This window comes from Argopecten irradians, chromosome 5 (genome assembly GCF_041381155.1).
Source record: "Argopecten irradians isolate NY chromosome 5, Ai_NY, whole genome shotgun sequence".
Lineage (NCBI taxonomy): Eukaryota > Metazoa > Mollusca > Bivalvia > Pectinida > Pectinidae > Argopecten > Argopecten irradians.
This window is the reverse complement of record NC_091138.1, coordinates 10,805,732-10,824,058: the sequence shown is the minus strand read 5'-3', so window position 1 is coordinate 10,824,058 and position 18,327 is coordinate 10,805,732. Positions and strand designations below refer to the sequence as shown.

Genomic DNA, 18,327 nt, shown 5'->3' with positions numbered 1-18,327 from the left:
CTTTGACGTACCAACATGAGGTTTTGTCAAGGCTGATGTGGCTGTTACTGATCTACGAGGTTCCAGTTACGAAAGTTGGAGAGAGCAGCAAGCATTTATCTGCGGCGATGCCTTGGAATCCCACTAGGATTTACAACCCGAAGTTACAATTACCGCTTTCATGACATAACATAGACATGGCATTGCGGGACTCCTTAGATGCAAAAGACAGTGGAACACGTGTCCAGACAAGGATAGGAAGAAAGTGGTCAGCATCGACATCTGTAGACCAGGCTGAAAGTATGCTGGAACTACGCCATGTGGTTGGAAACACGTGCAGCGGAAGGCAAGGACTATGGTTGTAGCACTTTCAACAGTGGAAGAAACACATCAGTGCCAGAGAGGCGAAAGGTGGTTCAGGACGAGGTCAGGCGGTTAGAGGAGGAAAAGAGAAAGACAAAAGCTGTTGAGTTGGGAAAGTAAGCAAGGGATGTGGATGAAGTGGGAATTGCCAAGCAGGAAACTGTCTCGGTCAGAAGTGTGGATGAAAGACCAAAACAGGATAGCATTTCTGTAAATAGCGGAATACGATGCACTACCATCCCCATCAAATCTTCACCAGTGGAGACTTATTGATGACCTAACATGTCAGCTCTGTGGTAGCCAGGGATCAATGACACACATCTTGTCAGGGTGTCGGATATCATTGCCACAGGGGCTGAAGGCGAGACAGTGGAGCGGAAGAAATCAGCTACAACATCGCAATAGTTTTCCCAATAGTGGATACTACATTACGTCCGTGATATCGAACCATTCCAGATATAGCATCGTAGTGGAGCTCACAGTAACCTGGGAGGAAAATTGTGCAAAGGCGCATTAAAGGAAGAACTTGAAGTATGCGGATCTAATAGCAGACTGCAAAGAGAAAGGATGGAAGGCATAGCTGTTCGCAGTTAAGGTTTGATGTTGCAACATTTAGGAGTACGGGGGAAGGCAATGCCATCAGCCTGGAGGAGAATTTGTGTAGCTGCGGAGAAAGCGTCTTGCTGGTTATGGCACCGTCTTGAAATGAAAGTCAGGATCCATCGAATATATGAAAAAGTTTCCATCTCAAGAGATGAAATGTAACTGTTATTCATAAAAAAACAATGGATATTCTATTGATCACGTTTTACGTCTATGCTACCGGTACATGTTTTTCAATCTGCAGCGATACCTTATGTATCACTCTTTTATTATTTCCCGCTACTAATTTAGTTCCACACAAGTTTCAAAGAATAATCAAATGCACCTAAAAGCGTGGAAAGATGCACACAGTATTATATTTTTGGTTTGATATTTTCTCCACCAAAACAATATTTTCACTGTACTTAATGTGTTCTGATTGGTCAATATTGAGTGAAAATATCGATACCGATATGCAGCATATGTTTTCAACATAAGACCTAATATTTCATTGCGAAGTGTACTAAAATTGTTATATTCCGTGACAACATGAGCGTAATAATTAAACGAAGGGAAAGGTAGAAAGCATTTTCTATACGACTATGATTCAAGTAAATATCCGCATGATCAGGAGTTTCCTTACTTCTAGAAACAGTCTTATATTCAGTTTTTAGGATTAAAATATACAAGCCATACTTTACAGCAACGATTGTCTATTTTCAAATCAACCGGTCTTCTGCCAGTGCAGGTGTTGCAACTAATACATAAATTGAAGTGTCATCAGCAAATAATCTAATAATAATTTTTGTGATATCGTTTGGGACATCATTTATATAAATTAGAAATAAAAGAGATGCATGGTTAGAACTCCGAGGTACACCACTTTTAAACTTTAGAAACAAAATTAGACGATATCTCATCAATAAAATCTTTGCTTTCTATTAGATAAAGAGGTTATAAACTTTTATAATTTTATCGCTCATTCCAATATTGATACGTTTATGTAAAAGACTTGTGTAGCACACATGGCCAAACGCCTTACTAATATCAAAGAAAACAATACGTACTTTCCTCCCAGAGTATATTGTCCTCTCCAAATATTTGTATGCTTAGTAATTGATGAATTGTCGAATCGCCTGGCGGAATCCTGACTGGCATGGGGTTATTATTTTTTCAATTAAACATTTATGGACATTACTACAATAATAATGAATATAAATATATGACGATACGTATTAAAATGTATAAATAAAAGAGATTATACAAGGAGAGGTCATTAGCATGCTCCTTTCGTAAACGTGGATTCATCAGATTTCCACACAAAACGAAATCAATATATCGTCTTGTTAGACTAGAACGGCTAAAGAAACATGTTTTTAAAGCATTTATGACATCATCAGAGTAAAACAACATCGGGACAATAAACCATAATTCAAAATTAAAATCATGTAAAATTTGACATCGTTTAAATAGTCATAAAAAATTACAAAATTTCATTTTTGCCATCTGCTCAGCCTCAATCTCGTCAAGTTTGTTCTGCTGGTAGTCACCAACAAAATGTAGAATCCGTCTGAGACTGAGAAGTGCCAGGATGTTGGTGTTCTGGTCAAGTTCTACCTCGCACTCATAGTTCTTGACAGGAAGTACATGTGACCGGGGTAAACCCATCACCATGGCAACTTTTTCCACACTATCCTTTATTGCAGTACTGTAGAAAACTTTGCTGACATCATTGGATATTTCCTCACAGATTTTGTCAATTTTAGTCATCAGCACAACCTGGGGTATTCCTGTGAAAGACATATAAAATTATTATGAGATCTAAAATAAATTGCGTGACGTACTTAATATCAGGATAAAGGTGGTGTTCAAGGCAATGTTAAAAATCTGCCCACAGCCCTATATCCTTGAAACTTTGCATTTTAAAGTATTACTAGTTGTCCCTTTAAAATGTCACTTCTGTTCCCTTCTGTGATTTTAAAAAGGCCCAAAGGACCTGAATTCTTCGTAGTCACAAACACGCCAAAGGAGGTTAGCTTTTATTAAAAATTCTACATTTTGTATTCATAAATCATTTGAGTAGATCGTATACTTTATATCTAAGTCATTTATTTTAGATGTTTAACTGAAAAATTTGTTTGCAATAATATTTTATACGAAAAATTAACACTTTTTGGAAAAAAACGAAAACGAAACTTTGCTTTTTGCCATCTTCACCCTGTTACTGGTTTTGTCTACAATTTTACTCCCCATCAAAAATATTCCCATGACATTTTCTGTTTAAGTGTAAATTAGTTTTAAAATTAGAATCCGGGAAAAACAGTTTTTGAGTGACTTAGAAATAGAGAGTGCGGGTAGATTAGATTGACACGCCTAAACAAAACCGTGTATGCTCATGGGATATGAAAATTATCTAAACAAATTTCTAAATACGAAGTATTACCTCTTTGGTTTATTCGTGTCTGCATGGCTTTGATCCGCTCCACTACTTTCACGGGAATGACGTCCACAGTACTAGCGTCCAGGACAAATGCTACACAGTGCATCTGATCAGCGAGGGTAGGCATCTTTACGAATCCAATGGTGTCGGTCGTTAGAGGAACGCTAGGATTGAACTGAAATTAAAGATTTTGCTAAAATAAATTCCAACAAATTCACATACTCTGTTTCACCACTTGTAGAACATGATAAAACAATGGTGTTAAATATTCACAGGGTTTAGAGTTTAATTTCCAAATATATGAGGTTCCAACGCATTATGTGTACTTGTGCAGGTAGGTTAACCTGGTCTCAATTATCCCATAATATTCTCCTGGACATTTTTTTTTGACACCGGTCCACATTTAAGGTATATTGAAACTCAAACAAAAGCGTGATAGACGAACGGCCGAACCGTTTGTGGACGTTTGCTTAATTCAAAATACCATTCCCAATGATCTAGGTGGAAATAGAATATACCTAAATAAATTCGCTTAGACAATATATGCTGCTGTTCCATTATTGGTTTTTTCAATAATTTGAAAACAGATGTATCCCTTTACAATTTCAAGAATTAGATAAGCTAACTAAATACATTTTACATTTTTGAGTTGTCATATCAGATGGAATCCCGCGTGTTAGTGGACAAATCTCATTGTCTGCAAACGAATTGTACTTCTGCATATTTGCTGGGTTGTATACAGTATTAAGTAAATGACTGAATTTAAAAGTTATAAAGCTATTTCTTATACAAGTAATTAACTGATAACTAATGCTTAGCTACCCTTTCCATTTTATATGTAATGACAATCCACAATGTACCAATCATTATTGTTTAGTATAGAAGCCATTATCTAAACCGCACGAAACGTTCCTTAGTTTTACCAATCCGATAAACTATATCTGTCCAATGCTTTTGGTGCTATGAAACGTGGCATATCCGTAAGACGGCGTAACCATAGGCTTTTTCGCCACTGATGTGCGACTTGCACACAGTATGTAATACTCGACGAGGATAATATATCTCGATATAACAGCTCGTTATTGTTGAACATGAGCCGTCTTAATAACGACTTGCAGTACTGAAGGGAGGTAACTCCGTTGACCATACGACAATATGTAACACGTTATATTGGTCAGGATTATTTAAGGTTGGATGGTGGAGGAGAAACGGAGTACCTGGAAAAACCACCGACCAGCAGTCAGTACCTGACAACTGTCCTACATGGGATTGAAACTCTCGACCCAGAGGTGTATGTATAGTGGTATTATGTCGGAAATCCTAATCGGCTAACGCTGCCTCTAATTGAGTAATTTAGTATGGGTTCAAAATAACCTTACAAATGTGGAATCAACACATTGTTCATTACTTACACAACACAGGTAATTACAGAAAATGTTAATTTATTTGTGGATAATATAATTATACTGTATTTGAAGATGGCTGGTTGGTTTAAACCATCCTTCTGAAATATAAGTTGTGTAATTCACGCTGTCATTGATTCTGTGTAAGTAGTAAAATGTAACCACAGGTCAAAGGCAACACATCACACACACCACAAATGCAAACATAATGGACATTCTATGTCATGAAGTGAAGTGTTTGTTCACCTTGTACTTTTCAGGCACATGCCCATCAAGCAAATAGCCTATTTCCTGATCTTCAAGACCTTCATCTTCTTCCAGTCCTCGAGTGTCACATAAACGAAAGTTGAGGGGTTTGCCAGCGTATCCGTCCCTAACTTGATACTTCCGGAACTGTGGTAAAATAAAATGAGATATTTTAGTCACTACACAATGCACTTATAGTATACTAAACTCTAAATAAATGATATTTTTTTAACATAATGCAAAAAACATTCAAATGATTTTAATATAATTTACTCACAGAAGTTGTCAAACTTTTTTCGGCACTTCCTGCGTTTGCCTGGATACTGATTTGCCCTCTGAAGATAGAGTTGATGGTGTTGAAGTAGCTAGACTTGCCAGCCCCGACCTGTCCGACTAAGAGGATCATGGCTTGTTTCAAGTTCAGTCCCGATAGTGGTTTATATGAAGCAACCTTATCTTTCAACTGCTCTTCCAGCTAGAATTTTTAATAAACACATTCTCTCATTTGTAGAATATAACCACTATAAGAACTGCACATGGACTAATAAAACGTGAAATTCTCATTTCTATTTTTAACTTTAATATGTAAGTTTCATGGCAAAAATAAGTACATTAAGCATTGGATTTCTTTCAGATAGCTTTCATAGTCTGTATAAATGGGACAGAGGCGAACTGCATGAAGCCCTCTAACATTTGCGTCTATATTGAGGAAATAATTCGATAATGACTTCATAATAAGTAGATGGCAGTTCATAGGCTGATGGATGTCAACTGCGCTTGGTAAGGTCACGTACTGGGGCTGCAGCGGAAATGTAAATACAGATTTGTAAACATTTTAATATGCAGTGTTTGAAGTTATAATCAATTATATAAAGTTTGTTGTAGTTTACAGTTGAGTACCGGCGGTAATGATAATGATCAATATAACATTTATTGATAAATGTCAAATTAAATTGCGAAGACAGCATGTTAAATAAGTATAACTGCCACTGACGCAGAAGGTCGATGATATCTAGACAATAAAGTATTAGAAACACTCTAAGACTAACAGGGCATTTCTTCATAGTAACTAATAAAAGAAATATTGAGATTAGAATTAGAGCGTATATATGTTGATTTATGAATGGAATTAAATCTTAATTTAATTCATGTGATTTTCAAAATGAATGTTTACATTTAGTTAATGTTTTGCTTTCACGTGCTGTCTAAACCTGAAGTTTTATCTTAAGTGTATATCATACTGAAAACGATTTATTTCCTGGTAAATAGGTCAGCTTCATATCTGTTTTGTTAGAAATTATTTTAAATATACAATACCAACATGCATCAGCTAAATAGCGATAGTGTATTGTCATCTTTAACTTCGGTTATATCAATATTAAATAAATAAGTTATATGACTCAATACACAAATGACACGTTCGATTGCACGGATAATACCGCGCTAGAGGGAACCAGAGCGCCCGTATGAATCCCGCGCGAGCAGGTTGGTGATTCGTTTTCACACCCTTGTCAGGAATCCTAACCAGGCCGGCAAGGTCAAGGAGAACGGTTTAACAACAACACTTCCTGATATACATGCGTGCACTGAATACATAAAATTACCTTTGTACTCCAGTCGACATTCCGTAACCACGGTTTCTCCGCTATCTGCGTCTCCTTCCTGAGTGCTTCCTCTTCTCTCAGTTCCTCCATAGTTTTCGCTGCCAGTTCAGAGATCAAGAGAAGCAGAATAGAAAAATACATAATCATTACAAAACAATGGATAGATTGAATAAAACTCAGACAAGTAACCTGTAATTGTATCCCTACAGTCGGACAATACTATTAGAAAAGGGGTTTGTGTAGATAACGAAACAGGGATATTTCTTTTATTTCACAATTCTAGGTCGTTAATTATATCGTCTATTAACATCGTGATGATAACAAACAAGAGGCCCAGAGGGCCTGTATCGCCCACCTGGTTATTGTAATACCAAATAACGTTCTGAATACAGGATCATTGTTTCTAATTTCTGCTCCAGCTGACCAAATTTGGTTATATCCCATGCAGACATCTATGACTAGTAGCGATTTAAAGCATTTACCTCTATTTACCCTATTGGGCCCTGCCCCTCCTGTCCCCGGGGGCTCAGAGCCAAAATTTATACAAACTCTGTTCCCCTTCCCCCAATGATGTTTCTGGCCAAATTTGGTTACATTCCATACAGAACTCTATGACTAGTAGCGATTTAAAGGAATTACCTCTATTTCTCCTATTGGGCCCCGCCCCTCCTGCCCCAGGGGGTCAGGGTCAAAATTTATACAAATTCTGTTCTTTTACCCAAAGAATGTTTCTGGCCAAATTTAGTTACATTCCATGCAGAACTCTACGACAAGTAGCGATTTAAAGCATTTACCTCTATTTCCCTTATTGGGCCCCGCCCCTCCTGCCCCCGGGGGCTCAGAGCCACAATTCATACATACTCTGTCTGTTCCCCTTCCCCCAATGATGTTTCTGGCCGAATTTGGTTGCATTCCATGCAGAACGCTATGACTAGTATCGATTTAAAAGGATTTAACTCTATTTCCCCTATGGGCCCCGCCCCTCCTGCCCCCGGTGGGTCAGAGCAAAAATTTATACAAATTCTGTTCACCTTACCTAAAGAATGTTTCTGGCCAAATTTGGTTACATTCCGTGCAGAACTCTATGACTAGTAGCGATTTAAAGGATTAGCCTCTATTTCCCCTATTGGGCATCGCCCCTCCTGCCCCCGGGGGGTCAGAGCAAAAATTTATACAAACTCTGTTTCCCTTCCTCCAATGATTTTATCTGGCCAAATTTGGTCACATTCCATGCAAAACTGTATGACTAGTAGCGATCTAAAGGAATTACCTCTATTTCCCCTATTGGGCCCCGTCCCTCCTGCCCCCGGGGGGAGAGGGTGGGGAGTTAGAGCCAAAATTTATACAAACTCTTCCCCCAATGATGTTTCTGGGCAAATTTTGTCACATTCCATGCAGAACTCTATGAATAGTAGCGTTTTAAAGGAAATGTTGATGGACGGACGGACGACTGATGGCGCGCCATAGCATAAGCTCACCGGCCCTGCAGTTCAGGTGAGCTAAAAACTGACTGAGTAAAGTTTTCAATTATAGATTAATACAGTTCGTTTATTTAGATCTATCCATATTATAACGACCTGTGTCCCATTTAACAAGTGTTTTCATTTAAGAAATTCGTGGTTTATGATTGATTAATGGCTGGGACAATTAGTACATACATATGGGTACTCAAAAGGGAATATCGTACTAAAAGGAAAGAAGATATATTTGATATAAACGTAACCTTCGAACAAATTAACGCAGACCAAATATACTACGACAGTGGATACTATAGATACACATATAGCATATTTATTGACAGAATATATTGATATGGTTTGTGTATATGCCTCAGATATCGTAGAGCCACAACGCTGGGGTCTAACGTGTTTTGGTATGCGGAGGTGTAATTACGTATGCGAAGCAAAATGGCGTCGAAAGCTCCACTTTCAAATGCAAGATATGATTACTGTCCTGATATTCTACACAGGGTCACATTATATAGTAAAATCCGACACTTGCCCAGCGTTGTACAACATTTTTTAACCAGAAAGATATTCTTGATAACGTGGTTTTTTTAAAAATTAATCATAAGAAGGTAAATATTTCAGCAAAATAAGTCAAACACAAATTCATCTATATCAGAAATGATAAGTAATCATAACTATACGTACCTCGATAGACCGTTCAGTGAAGCGGATTAAAGAGTGCCTGCAATACTGTCTGCTTTCTCGGTAATAAAACCGAAAGTATAACACGGAAATCCCGAGACTAAAATGTAAGTTGTCACATAAGATAGGAAACACCCACAGAGTTGTAGGATAACAGAGTTGTATACATGAAATGCCTATCCCGATATAGTTTTGTTATCAACCAATACAAGTATGAGGGACACATCTAGAGTTATCTCCTAGTAAAGAGTTCTTTCCATGGAGATAAGTGTAAATATATCCCGACACATAGGGGCATGATTATTTTTATGCCGAACATGACTAAAATAAAACAGTAGAATATTATATTCAACATTAATAAGGATATACGTAACTCAGAATTTAATCTGACATATAATTTATTCAATGAAAACATGCATAATACAAGAAAATTTGAATATGAATAATTATTATGATGAAGACGGTCTGTAAAAAGTACTAGGGTATTTATACATAATCCCTTGATGCAATAACAATAAGTACATCACGTGACGAAATACTAGATTTGATTGACTGCACACATGGTGGGTACTATTTTCAAAAAATAGTACCCGGGGAAGCGGACACGATTGAAGTAGCGCGGAATTGAACGGAACTTATTGTTACATCACTAGTACATGAGGTGATTATAATGTTGCCCTTCGGTCAAGATGGCGGACAGGCTGTTGTATACGGAGAAGGAAGCAAATTCATGTATGTTGCTTTTTTTTTGCAGAAGATGGTTCACTATCTTCATGACACCAATTATTTTGATACATAGACTTTTTTTGGATAAATACAGCCTTCGGCTCGGGTAATATTCCATCCCCCGACAATACTATCCTCTCAAACAAGCCATACTAGATAACCTGTTGACAATACATGTGTAATATTTACTTTTTATCTATTTTTCTTCAAAACAAACACAATTTTATTTTCCCAGCACGTTTGGAGAGCTGCCAGGTTTGGGGGCCCTGGGGTCAGCCCGATCAAAACAGCCTCATACATCAGTCGGTCAATCGTACAACCTTTGCTCATCACTTTCAACTTACTAATATCATTTTAAGTACCCTTTCACACATTATATACACACGATTTATTATGGTGTTTAGTTTTATTTTACTTATTTTATTAACAATATAAACTTATTGTGTTTCATACATTGTAATATTTAAGAAGAAATAAAATATAACATATATAATACCGTATTCGATCCAATAAACGCCCATGTCCCTATAAGCGCCCCTCCCTCTTTTTGAGGCCTCAATTTCAATTGCCCATGCACAAATAAGGACCAAAACTACATAAAACGGTAGAAATTTGCAATAATTTTGACTTATTAGCACCTTTTCATTTTTATCAATTTTTAAGCGCCCTGGGCGCTTATTGGGTCGAATACGGTAACACATAAAATTTATACAATCGGAAAACTGTCACATCAGTACAAAGATTATAGAAAAATCAGAGTCAAGTGCGTTAAACAGTGAATATTCCTTATTTCTATTTAGGGAAGTGGTTTGATGAGTCGCTGTCAGATAACAACTCGATAAAGATGACCCTATTAGAGGCAATATCATGGATGAAAACGGTGGATTGAAGCAGACCACCTGGAAAGTATAAAGCTTTGACGTACCAACATGAGGTTTTGTCAAGGCTGATGTGGCTGTTACTGATCTACGAGGTTCCAGTTACGAAAGTTGGAGAGAGCAGCAAGCATTTATCTGCGGCGATGCCTTGGAATCCCACTAGGATTTACAACCCGAAGTTACAATTACCGCTTTCATGACATAACATAGACATGGCATTGCGGGACTCCTTAGATGCAAAAGACAGTGGAACACGTGTCCAGACAAGGATAGGAAGAAAGTGGTCAGCATCGACATCTGTAGACCAGGCTGAAAGTATGCTGGAACTACGCCATGTGGTTGGAAACACGTGCAGCGGAAGGCAAGGACTATGGTTGTAGCACTTTCAACAGTGGAAGAAACACATCAGTGCCAGAGAGGCGAAAGGTGGTTCAGGACGAGGTCAGGCGGTTAGAGGAGGAAAAGAGAAAGACAAAAGCTGTTGAGTTGGGAAAGTAAGCAAGGGATGTGGATGAAGTGGGAATTGCCAAGCAGGAAACTGTCTCGGTCAGAAGTGTGGATGAAAGACCAAAACAGGATAGCATTTCTGTAAATAGCGGAATACGATGCACTACCATCCCCATCAAATCTTCACCAGTGGAGACTTATTGATGACCTAACATGTCAGCTCTGTGGTAGCCAGGGATCAATGACACACATCTTGTCAGGGTGTCGGATATCATTGCCACAGGGGCTGAAGGCGAGACAGTGGAGCGGAAGAAATCAGCTACAACATCGCAATAGTTTTCCCAATAGTGGATACTACATTACGTCCGTGATATCGAACCATTCCAGATATAGCATCGTAGTGGAGCTCACAGTAACCTGGGAGGAAAATTGTGCAAAGGCGCATTAAAGGAAGAACTTGAAGTATGCGGATCTAATAGCAGACTGCAAAGAGAAAGGATGGAAGGCATAGCTGTTCGCAGTTAAGGTTTGATGTTGCAACATTTAGGAGTACGGGGGAAGGCAATGCCATCAGCCTGGAGGAGAATTTGTGTAGCTGCGGAGAAAGCGTCTTGCTGGTTATGGCACCGTCTTGAAATGAAAGTCAGGATCCATCGAATATATGAAAAAGTTTCCATCTCAAGAGATGAAATGTAACTGTTATTCATAAAAAAACAATGGATATTCTATTGATCACGTTTTACGTCTATGCTACCGGTACATGTTTTTCAATCTGCAGCGATACCTTATGTATCACTCTTTTATTATTTCCCGCTACTAATTTAGTTCCACACAAGTTTCAAAGAATAATCAAATGCACCTAAAAGCGTGGAAAGATGCACACAGTATTATATTTTTGGTTTGATATTTTCTCCACCAAAACAATATTTTCACTGTACTTAATGTGTTCTGATTGGTCAATATTGAGTGAAAATATCGATACCGATATGCAGCATATGTTTTCAACATAAGACCTAATATTTCATTGCGAAGTGTACTAAAATTGTTATATTCCGTGACAACATGAGCGTAATAATTAAACGAAGGGAAAGGTAGAAAGCATTTTCTATACGACTATGATTCAAGTAAATATCCGCATGATCAGGAGTTTCCTTACTTCTAGAAACAGTCTTATATTCAGTTTTTAGGATTAAAATATACAAGCCATACTTTACAGCAACGATTGTCTATTTTCAAATCAACCGGTCTTCTGCCAGTGCAGGTGTTGCAACTAATACATAAATTGAAGTGTCATCAGCAAATAATCTAATAATTTTTGTGATATCGTTTGGGACATCATTTATATAAATTAGAAATAAAAGAGATGCATGGTTAGAACTCCGAGGTACACCACTTTTAAACTTTAGAAACAAAATTAGACGATATCTCATCAATAAAATCTTTGCTTTCTATTAGATTAAGAGGTTATAAACTTTTATAATTTTATCGCTCATTCCAATATTGATACGTTTATGTAAAAGACTTGTGTAGCACACATGGCCAAACGCCTTACTAATATCAAAGAAAACAATACGTACTTTCCTCCCAGAGTATATTGTCCTCTCCAAATATTTGTATGCTTAGTAATTGATGAATTGTCGAATCGCCTGGCGGAATCCTGACTGGCATGGGGTTATTATTTTTTCAATTAAACATTTATGGACATTACTACAATAATAATGAATATAAATATATGACGATACGTATTAAAATGTATAAATAAAAGAGATTATACAAGGAGAGGTCATTAGCATGCTCCTTTCGTAAACGTGGATTCATCAGATTTCCACACAAAACGAAATCAATATATCGTCTTGTTAGACTAGAACGGCTAAAGAAACATGTTTTTAAAGCATTTATGACATCATCAGAGTAAAACAACATCGGGACAATAAACCATAATTCAAAATTAAAATCATGTAAAATTTGACATCGTTTAAATAGTCATAAAAAATTACAAAATTTCATTTTTGCCATCTGCTCAGCCTCAATCTCGTCAAGTTTGTTCTGCTGGTAGTCACCAACAAAATGTAGAATCCGTCTGAGACTGAGAAGTGCCAGGATGTTGGTGTTCTGGTCAAGTTCTACCTCGCACTCATAGTTCTTGACAGGAAGTACATGTGACCGGGGTAAACCCATCACCATGGCAACTTTTTCCACACTATCCTTTATTGCAGTACTGTAGAAAACTTTGCTGACATCATTGGATATTTCCTCACAGATTTTGTCAATTTTAGTCATCAGCACAACCTGGGGTATTCCTGTGAAAGACATATAAAATTATTATGAGATCTAAAATAAATTGCGTGACGTACTTAATATCAGGATAAAGGTGGTGTTCAAGGCAATGTTAAAAATCTGCCCACAGCCCTATATCCTTGAAACTTTGCATTTTAAAGTATTACTAGTTGTCCCTTTAAAATGTCACTTCTGTTCCCTTCTGTGATTTTAAAAAGGCCCAAAGGACCTGAATTCTTCGTAGTCACAAACACGCCAAAGGAGGTTAGCTTTTATTAAAAATTCTACATTTTGTATTCATAAATCATTTGAGTAGATCGTATACTTTATATCTAAGTCATTTATTTTAGATGTTTAACTGAAAAATTTGTTTGCAATAATATTTTATACGAAAAATCAACACTTTTTGGAAAAAAACGAAAACGAAACTTTGCTTTTTGCCATCTTCACCCTGTTACTGGTTTTGTCTACAATTTTACTCCCCATCAAAAATATTCCCATGACATTTTCTGTTTAAGTGTAAATTAGTTTTAAAATTAGAATCCGGGAAAAACAGTTTTTGAGTGACTTAGAAATAGAGAGTGCGGGTAGCAACGGACCACTTCTTTGTTAGTATACAAAGTTATACATTTTCAGTTTATGATTCCAGAGTCCGATGTAAATGGAAATAAGTCTATAGTAATAATTTAAGATGCTAAATATCATGGTTACACGACTAACACCTTTTAAAATATTGGTTGCCACAGTAACAAAATGGAGGTATCTGATTGGTTGAAATTTAAAAGATGTCAGAATTAAGTCTATACATCTATGAAATATGCTGAATAACATGTGGAATCACTGTTTTAAAGATTGGTTGCCATGGAAACAAAATGGAGGCCTCTGATTGATTGAAAATTAGATATTGTCAGATCTAAGTGAAAATTGGTATATATAGGGGTAAGAATTATGCTGAATAACCTGGAATCACTTTTTGAAAGATTGGTTAGCATGGAAACAAAATGGAGGTATCTGATTGGTTGAAAATAATTTCTTATAAGATATATGTGAAAATTGGAACATATGGGTTATAGGGTATGCCGAATGAGATAGTAACAGTTTGAAATCCATTGTTGCTATAGTAACTATGGCAACAATATATTTAAAATTATTACTATCTTAATTTGTTCCGAAATAAAAATTCCTCTGACTGGTCAAAATTAAGATTGTTACCTTTGTGGTGCTGGTATTATTTCTTAATTATACATATTTTGCTGACGAAAATATAATGCTTTCCAATAATTATTTGATTTCTGATATTAAAAAAAACTATTTGTTTCACCCAAGAGCATATCTAGTTGTTAAACCTTTTGCACTCTTGTGGAAAATGCAAGAATAAAACTGCAATAATTCTAGAGTACATGCACATATTTTAGTATACAAAAAAATGTATCACTATAATCAATTTTAAATTTATGGTCATCTAGGGCAAATATTGATTTTTGAGAAATGTGAGATGAAATCCTATTTTCGCGGATTTAAATCTTTTTGAAAAAGTATCAGTTAAAAGATTATACCTATAGCATGTTTTTAAAATGGTTTAAAAGTATGGAGAAAATCGATAACATGCCAAATATTTCGAGCATACCCGATATCCTCAATTCTCATCCTGACAAAAAATGTTTTTGTGCTTGAAAATCAATTTGTCGTAAAAATAATTCGTAAATATCATTATAAATGAATATAAATTAACGAAAATAATTAAAAAATTAAAAACTAGAAATATGTCTGTTAGACATTTAAGTGCTCCCTAAATACTTCCTAAACTTAATTTCCGCTATGAAATCATCCGCCGCAACAGGTGCACTTTCGCTCATTATCTTTGGGACTATTGCAAGGAGATGGTTTACGCCCTTGGTGCATTGAAATAAAACTTTCCTTTACTTCATCAGAACTTTAAATGTGAATTTACTTTGAAGTTCTTTGTTACATAATAGTGTGTTTATTATCATATTGGTATTAATACGATAACCTTGTTTCATTGTTCAAAACAGTCGTCCGTTAGAACACCGTCCAGTCTCTGTGCAGGTGGTGACTTTCCTGTGTCATGCTTGAACGCCTTTCTGGGGTACATTAGATCTAGAACTCATACACTCAGACTGATATTTTATAATGTGTTTTTTTTATTCTGTTTCCTCTCACGCAAAGCTGTGTAATTTCATAGATATTAATTAGCACTGCAGCAAATGCGGTGTATGGTCAAAGGGTTTAGTAAGCGATAGTGCAACGTACACTTAAGACCTAGGATGATGTGAAATAAATTAAATATGTGGCCGGTACTAAAAGTTATCCGTTTCGTCACTTTCTTTTATTGACTATATAAACCTGAATTGCATTGTATTGTTCCGGAAGTTTCCAAAGTCGATCAGATGCTTAGAATATCGTGACCGATGCTAGAGTTTGTATGATACACCGCTTGAAGTTTACACAAAACAAATGCGTTTAGCACTGTGTGATGTCACTGTTGTTAATTTGTAGTAGATGATCGCTGATAAGTATGTTTATTAAAGTTTGGTGTCACAAAATCATGGCGAAATCTATTAAACGCTGTAAGACACTGTCTTCCGGTATCGCGCACAGGGACCTGGCACGATTTAAAAAAAAACTAACAGTATATATATATATATCTATATATAGTATCAAGGGTATGAACTCTGCGGTCGAGAAAAACGGACCTATTTTCTTAAAACTGTGATTATTTTAATAATTGGGTTCTATACAACATCGACGGATATCTTACCTAAAGATACCTTAAAGACCTTAATTTATCTTTCCATTGAGTGCTTGATGAACAAAATCGGTCATGTATTGACGAAGTTATGGCTTGATGAATCGGGAAATTTACGAAAAATATGCTAGGTAGACATTTCCCTGTCCGGTCGAAATGTCGTCTCAAACTCTAATGGGCACCTCAAGAACCAAGCCAAAATCACATATTCTATGCTTGCGGTGGTAAACAGTACCCATAACTGTGTTCATGCACAATCTCCTTTGGAGGTGTCATGACTCGTACTTTGTAGAAACTCCATTTAAACATCGTGTAGCTCACTTACTTTACCGTCACCGCCATGTTCATTTGTTCTTCGGAACGCTTCTCGAGTTTACACACAAGCACAACCTTTTCATAATTTGCATAATGTAGTCACGATACATGTATGTAAAGTCAAGAAGGGTTCCAAGAGAAAAATGAACATGGCGGGTGACGGTTAAAGTAAGTGTATTTATTAAAATAATCACGGTTTTAAAAAATAGGTCCGTTTTCCCGACCGCCGAGTTCATACCCTTGATACTATAATATATATATATATATGTATACTAATGGTTAAAAAAATTTGTGCCAGGTCCCTGTGGTATCGCGTGTGCGGTTTGAATCTGCGCATAGCGGATGTACACAGACTCTACACCCGACAAGTGAAATAATTGTACGAGTACACTCTCACTAAAAATATGTTCAAAGGATGGATTCGACGGGTCCCCTTACCACTTACCCAATGCAATATGAGAAAACATCATTTTAGGCCCTTTATGCCTTTTAAAAACATACCAATCTGATTAAAATAAAGATCCTTACAGCCACGTCATTCAATACAGAATCTGACAACATCTTATTAGGGGTCATATTTGGATTACCTTTTACCACATGTACTTCAGATCTAATATATGTTCTACACATTGCTTCATCAATCGATAGCGCCATTTTGTCCCAGTATTCATATACAATTTAGCTTTGTTGTACTCTTTGGGCGAGATGACTTCGTAGGCGAAAATAACTCTGAGCATTTTCAAACTATTTCGTTCCCAGTCAAGATTCTGGCAGTGCCAATTTGATTGGCCATTTCCAAAGGTCATCTGGACGTGACACTTAATGGAATGTTGTCAGATCCTCATATCAACGTAGTGATAATAAGGATCTGTATTTCAGATTGAAAACACACAAAATAAATAAAAAAACAAAACATAAAAAGTAGTTATGTACCTAGACCTCATTGCAAAAAAAAAAAAATCAAAAAAAATCGGCGCGTTCGCGGATTTTGCAATCCCAAAACAAAGTTTGATTATTCGATAATTATCAGCCGCTGAACGAGGCATCTTCGTCAAAAGATTATCATACGCACTCCGTTATAAACAAACTAACAACAGTAAAACGAGGTAATTGCTATACTGTTCAGGTGATACTGATACACTCACGCATATTAGCTAAAGGCTCTCTAATAAATGTTTCCATCTTGTAACGTTTGTTATCAACAGTTATGGATATTGGATCGACAGAAATAAGATTCCCAGATCACCTAAAATATCTATGTTATCTGATTAGACCAATACGTATCGTTGAATTATTGTCATGTAATCGGAACTAAAAAGATAAAGTTTGTAACTTTAGTACTAGATATTACCTCGTGATCAACCCGTCGTCCTCATCAGAACATGTATTATTATTTTAAGATTACAACACAACGATATCTCATTGACAAATCACAACGTTACCTTTTTCATTCATTCGCATCTGCATATTTTTGATCATTTCTAAAACTTTCTCCGGAACGATATCCACAGTAAATATTGTGAAAACCACATATATCTGTCTTCAGTTGTCTTGGTCCGCCTGGTATAATTCATTAATTTTTTGTGTTACAATCGGCATTCAATAAGAAAGTGTTTTTCATTTTAATGCAATCTATTTTAGCATTATACATCTGTAGTTCTAGCTGTAGACTGATACATATTTCCTTTATTATTGGATTCTTTGTCAGATAAAATACCAATTTTAAATAAATGCTTGTCTTACTGGGTTTTTTTGTTTGTTTGTTTGTTTGTTTTTTTTTTTTTTTTTTTTTTTTTTTAAGTTAATATGTCATTCGCGATGTTGGAAGCAGGATATTATAGCCCATTTACATTGTGCGATACCTATCCTGCACACTTCCGCTTCTTTATTTCAAACGCAGAAATAATTGCAGATTTTCAAAACAAAGTATTATACATTCAGACATTGATTTCAAGCTCATCGTACAATTACGCTCCCTATTAAAACAATAACTAAAATGAATTTACGAGTCCTATAAATAGCATCGCGTTCGTGCTCAAAAGGGCAAGTTTTTATCAGATCAATCACAATCAGCTGTTATTGTAGCTTTAGACTGGGGAGGTATTGATGTCGTGAGACGTCATAGTAAGATTTCGGAGAGATATATGGCA

At 36.3% G+C, this 18,327-nt stretch overlaps 2 protein-coding genes across 4 annotated transcripts in view; both read right to left on the bottom strand.

Moving 5' to 3' along the window:
- Positions 1–21: 21 nt before the first annotated feature.
- Positions 22–9,040, bottom strand: LOC138322837 (interferon-induced protein 44-like). 2 transcript variants are annotated; one of them, XM_069266970.1, is made up of 6 exons: positions 8,771–9,040; positions 6,618–6,715; positions 5,291–5,488; positions 5,014–5,160; positions 3,368–3,539; positions 22–2,714 (listed from the first exon to the last, which is right to left on the bottom strand). In XM_069266970.1, exons 2-6 carry the CDS (start codon positions 6,705–6,707, stop codon positions 2,398–2,400), a joined length of 924 nt encoding a protein of 307 aa, XP_069123071.1. In that variant the 5' UTR covers positions 6,708–6,715; positions 8,771–9,040; the 3' UTR covers positions 22–2,397. The 2 variants fall into 2 exon arrangements, with proteins under 2 accessions (XP_069123071.1, XP_069123070.1); XM_069266969.1 differs by lacking the exon at positions 8,771–9,040 and having other exon boundaries at positions 6,618–8,760.
- A 1,388-nt stretch (positions 9,041–10,428) lies between these two features.
- Positions 10,429–18,327, bottom strand: part of LOC138322838 (interferon-induced protein 44-like) — a 28,583-nt gene continuing 20,684 nt past the window's right edge. For both annotated transcript variants that reach the window (XM_069266973.1, XM_069266971.1), the window contains one exon: positions 10,429–13,118. In XM_069266973.1, coding sequence (XP_069123074.1) covers positions 12,802–13,118 — 317 coding nt within the window. In that variant the 3' untranslated portion in view covers positions 10,429–12,801. The remainder of the gene's footprint in view (positions 13,119–18,327) is intronic.

Bases quoted from the DNA above. Each gene is read 5' to 3' on its own strand.
- LOC138322837 (XM_069266969.1), bottom strand. From the start codon at position 6,764: ATGATTATGTATTTTTCTATTCTGCTTCTCTTGATCTCTGAACTGGCA. The intron at 5,161-5,290 runs GTGAGTAAATTA...ATTTTACCACAG, and splicing joins AAAAAAGTTTGACAACTTCT to TTCCGGAAGTATCAAGTTAG. The intron at 3,540-5,013 runs GTGAACAAACAC...CTTTAATTTCAG, and splicing joins ATGTGCCTGAAAAGTACAAG to TTCAATCCTAGCGTTCCTCT.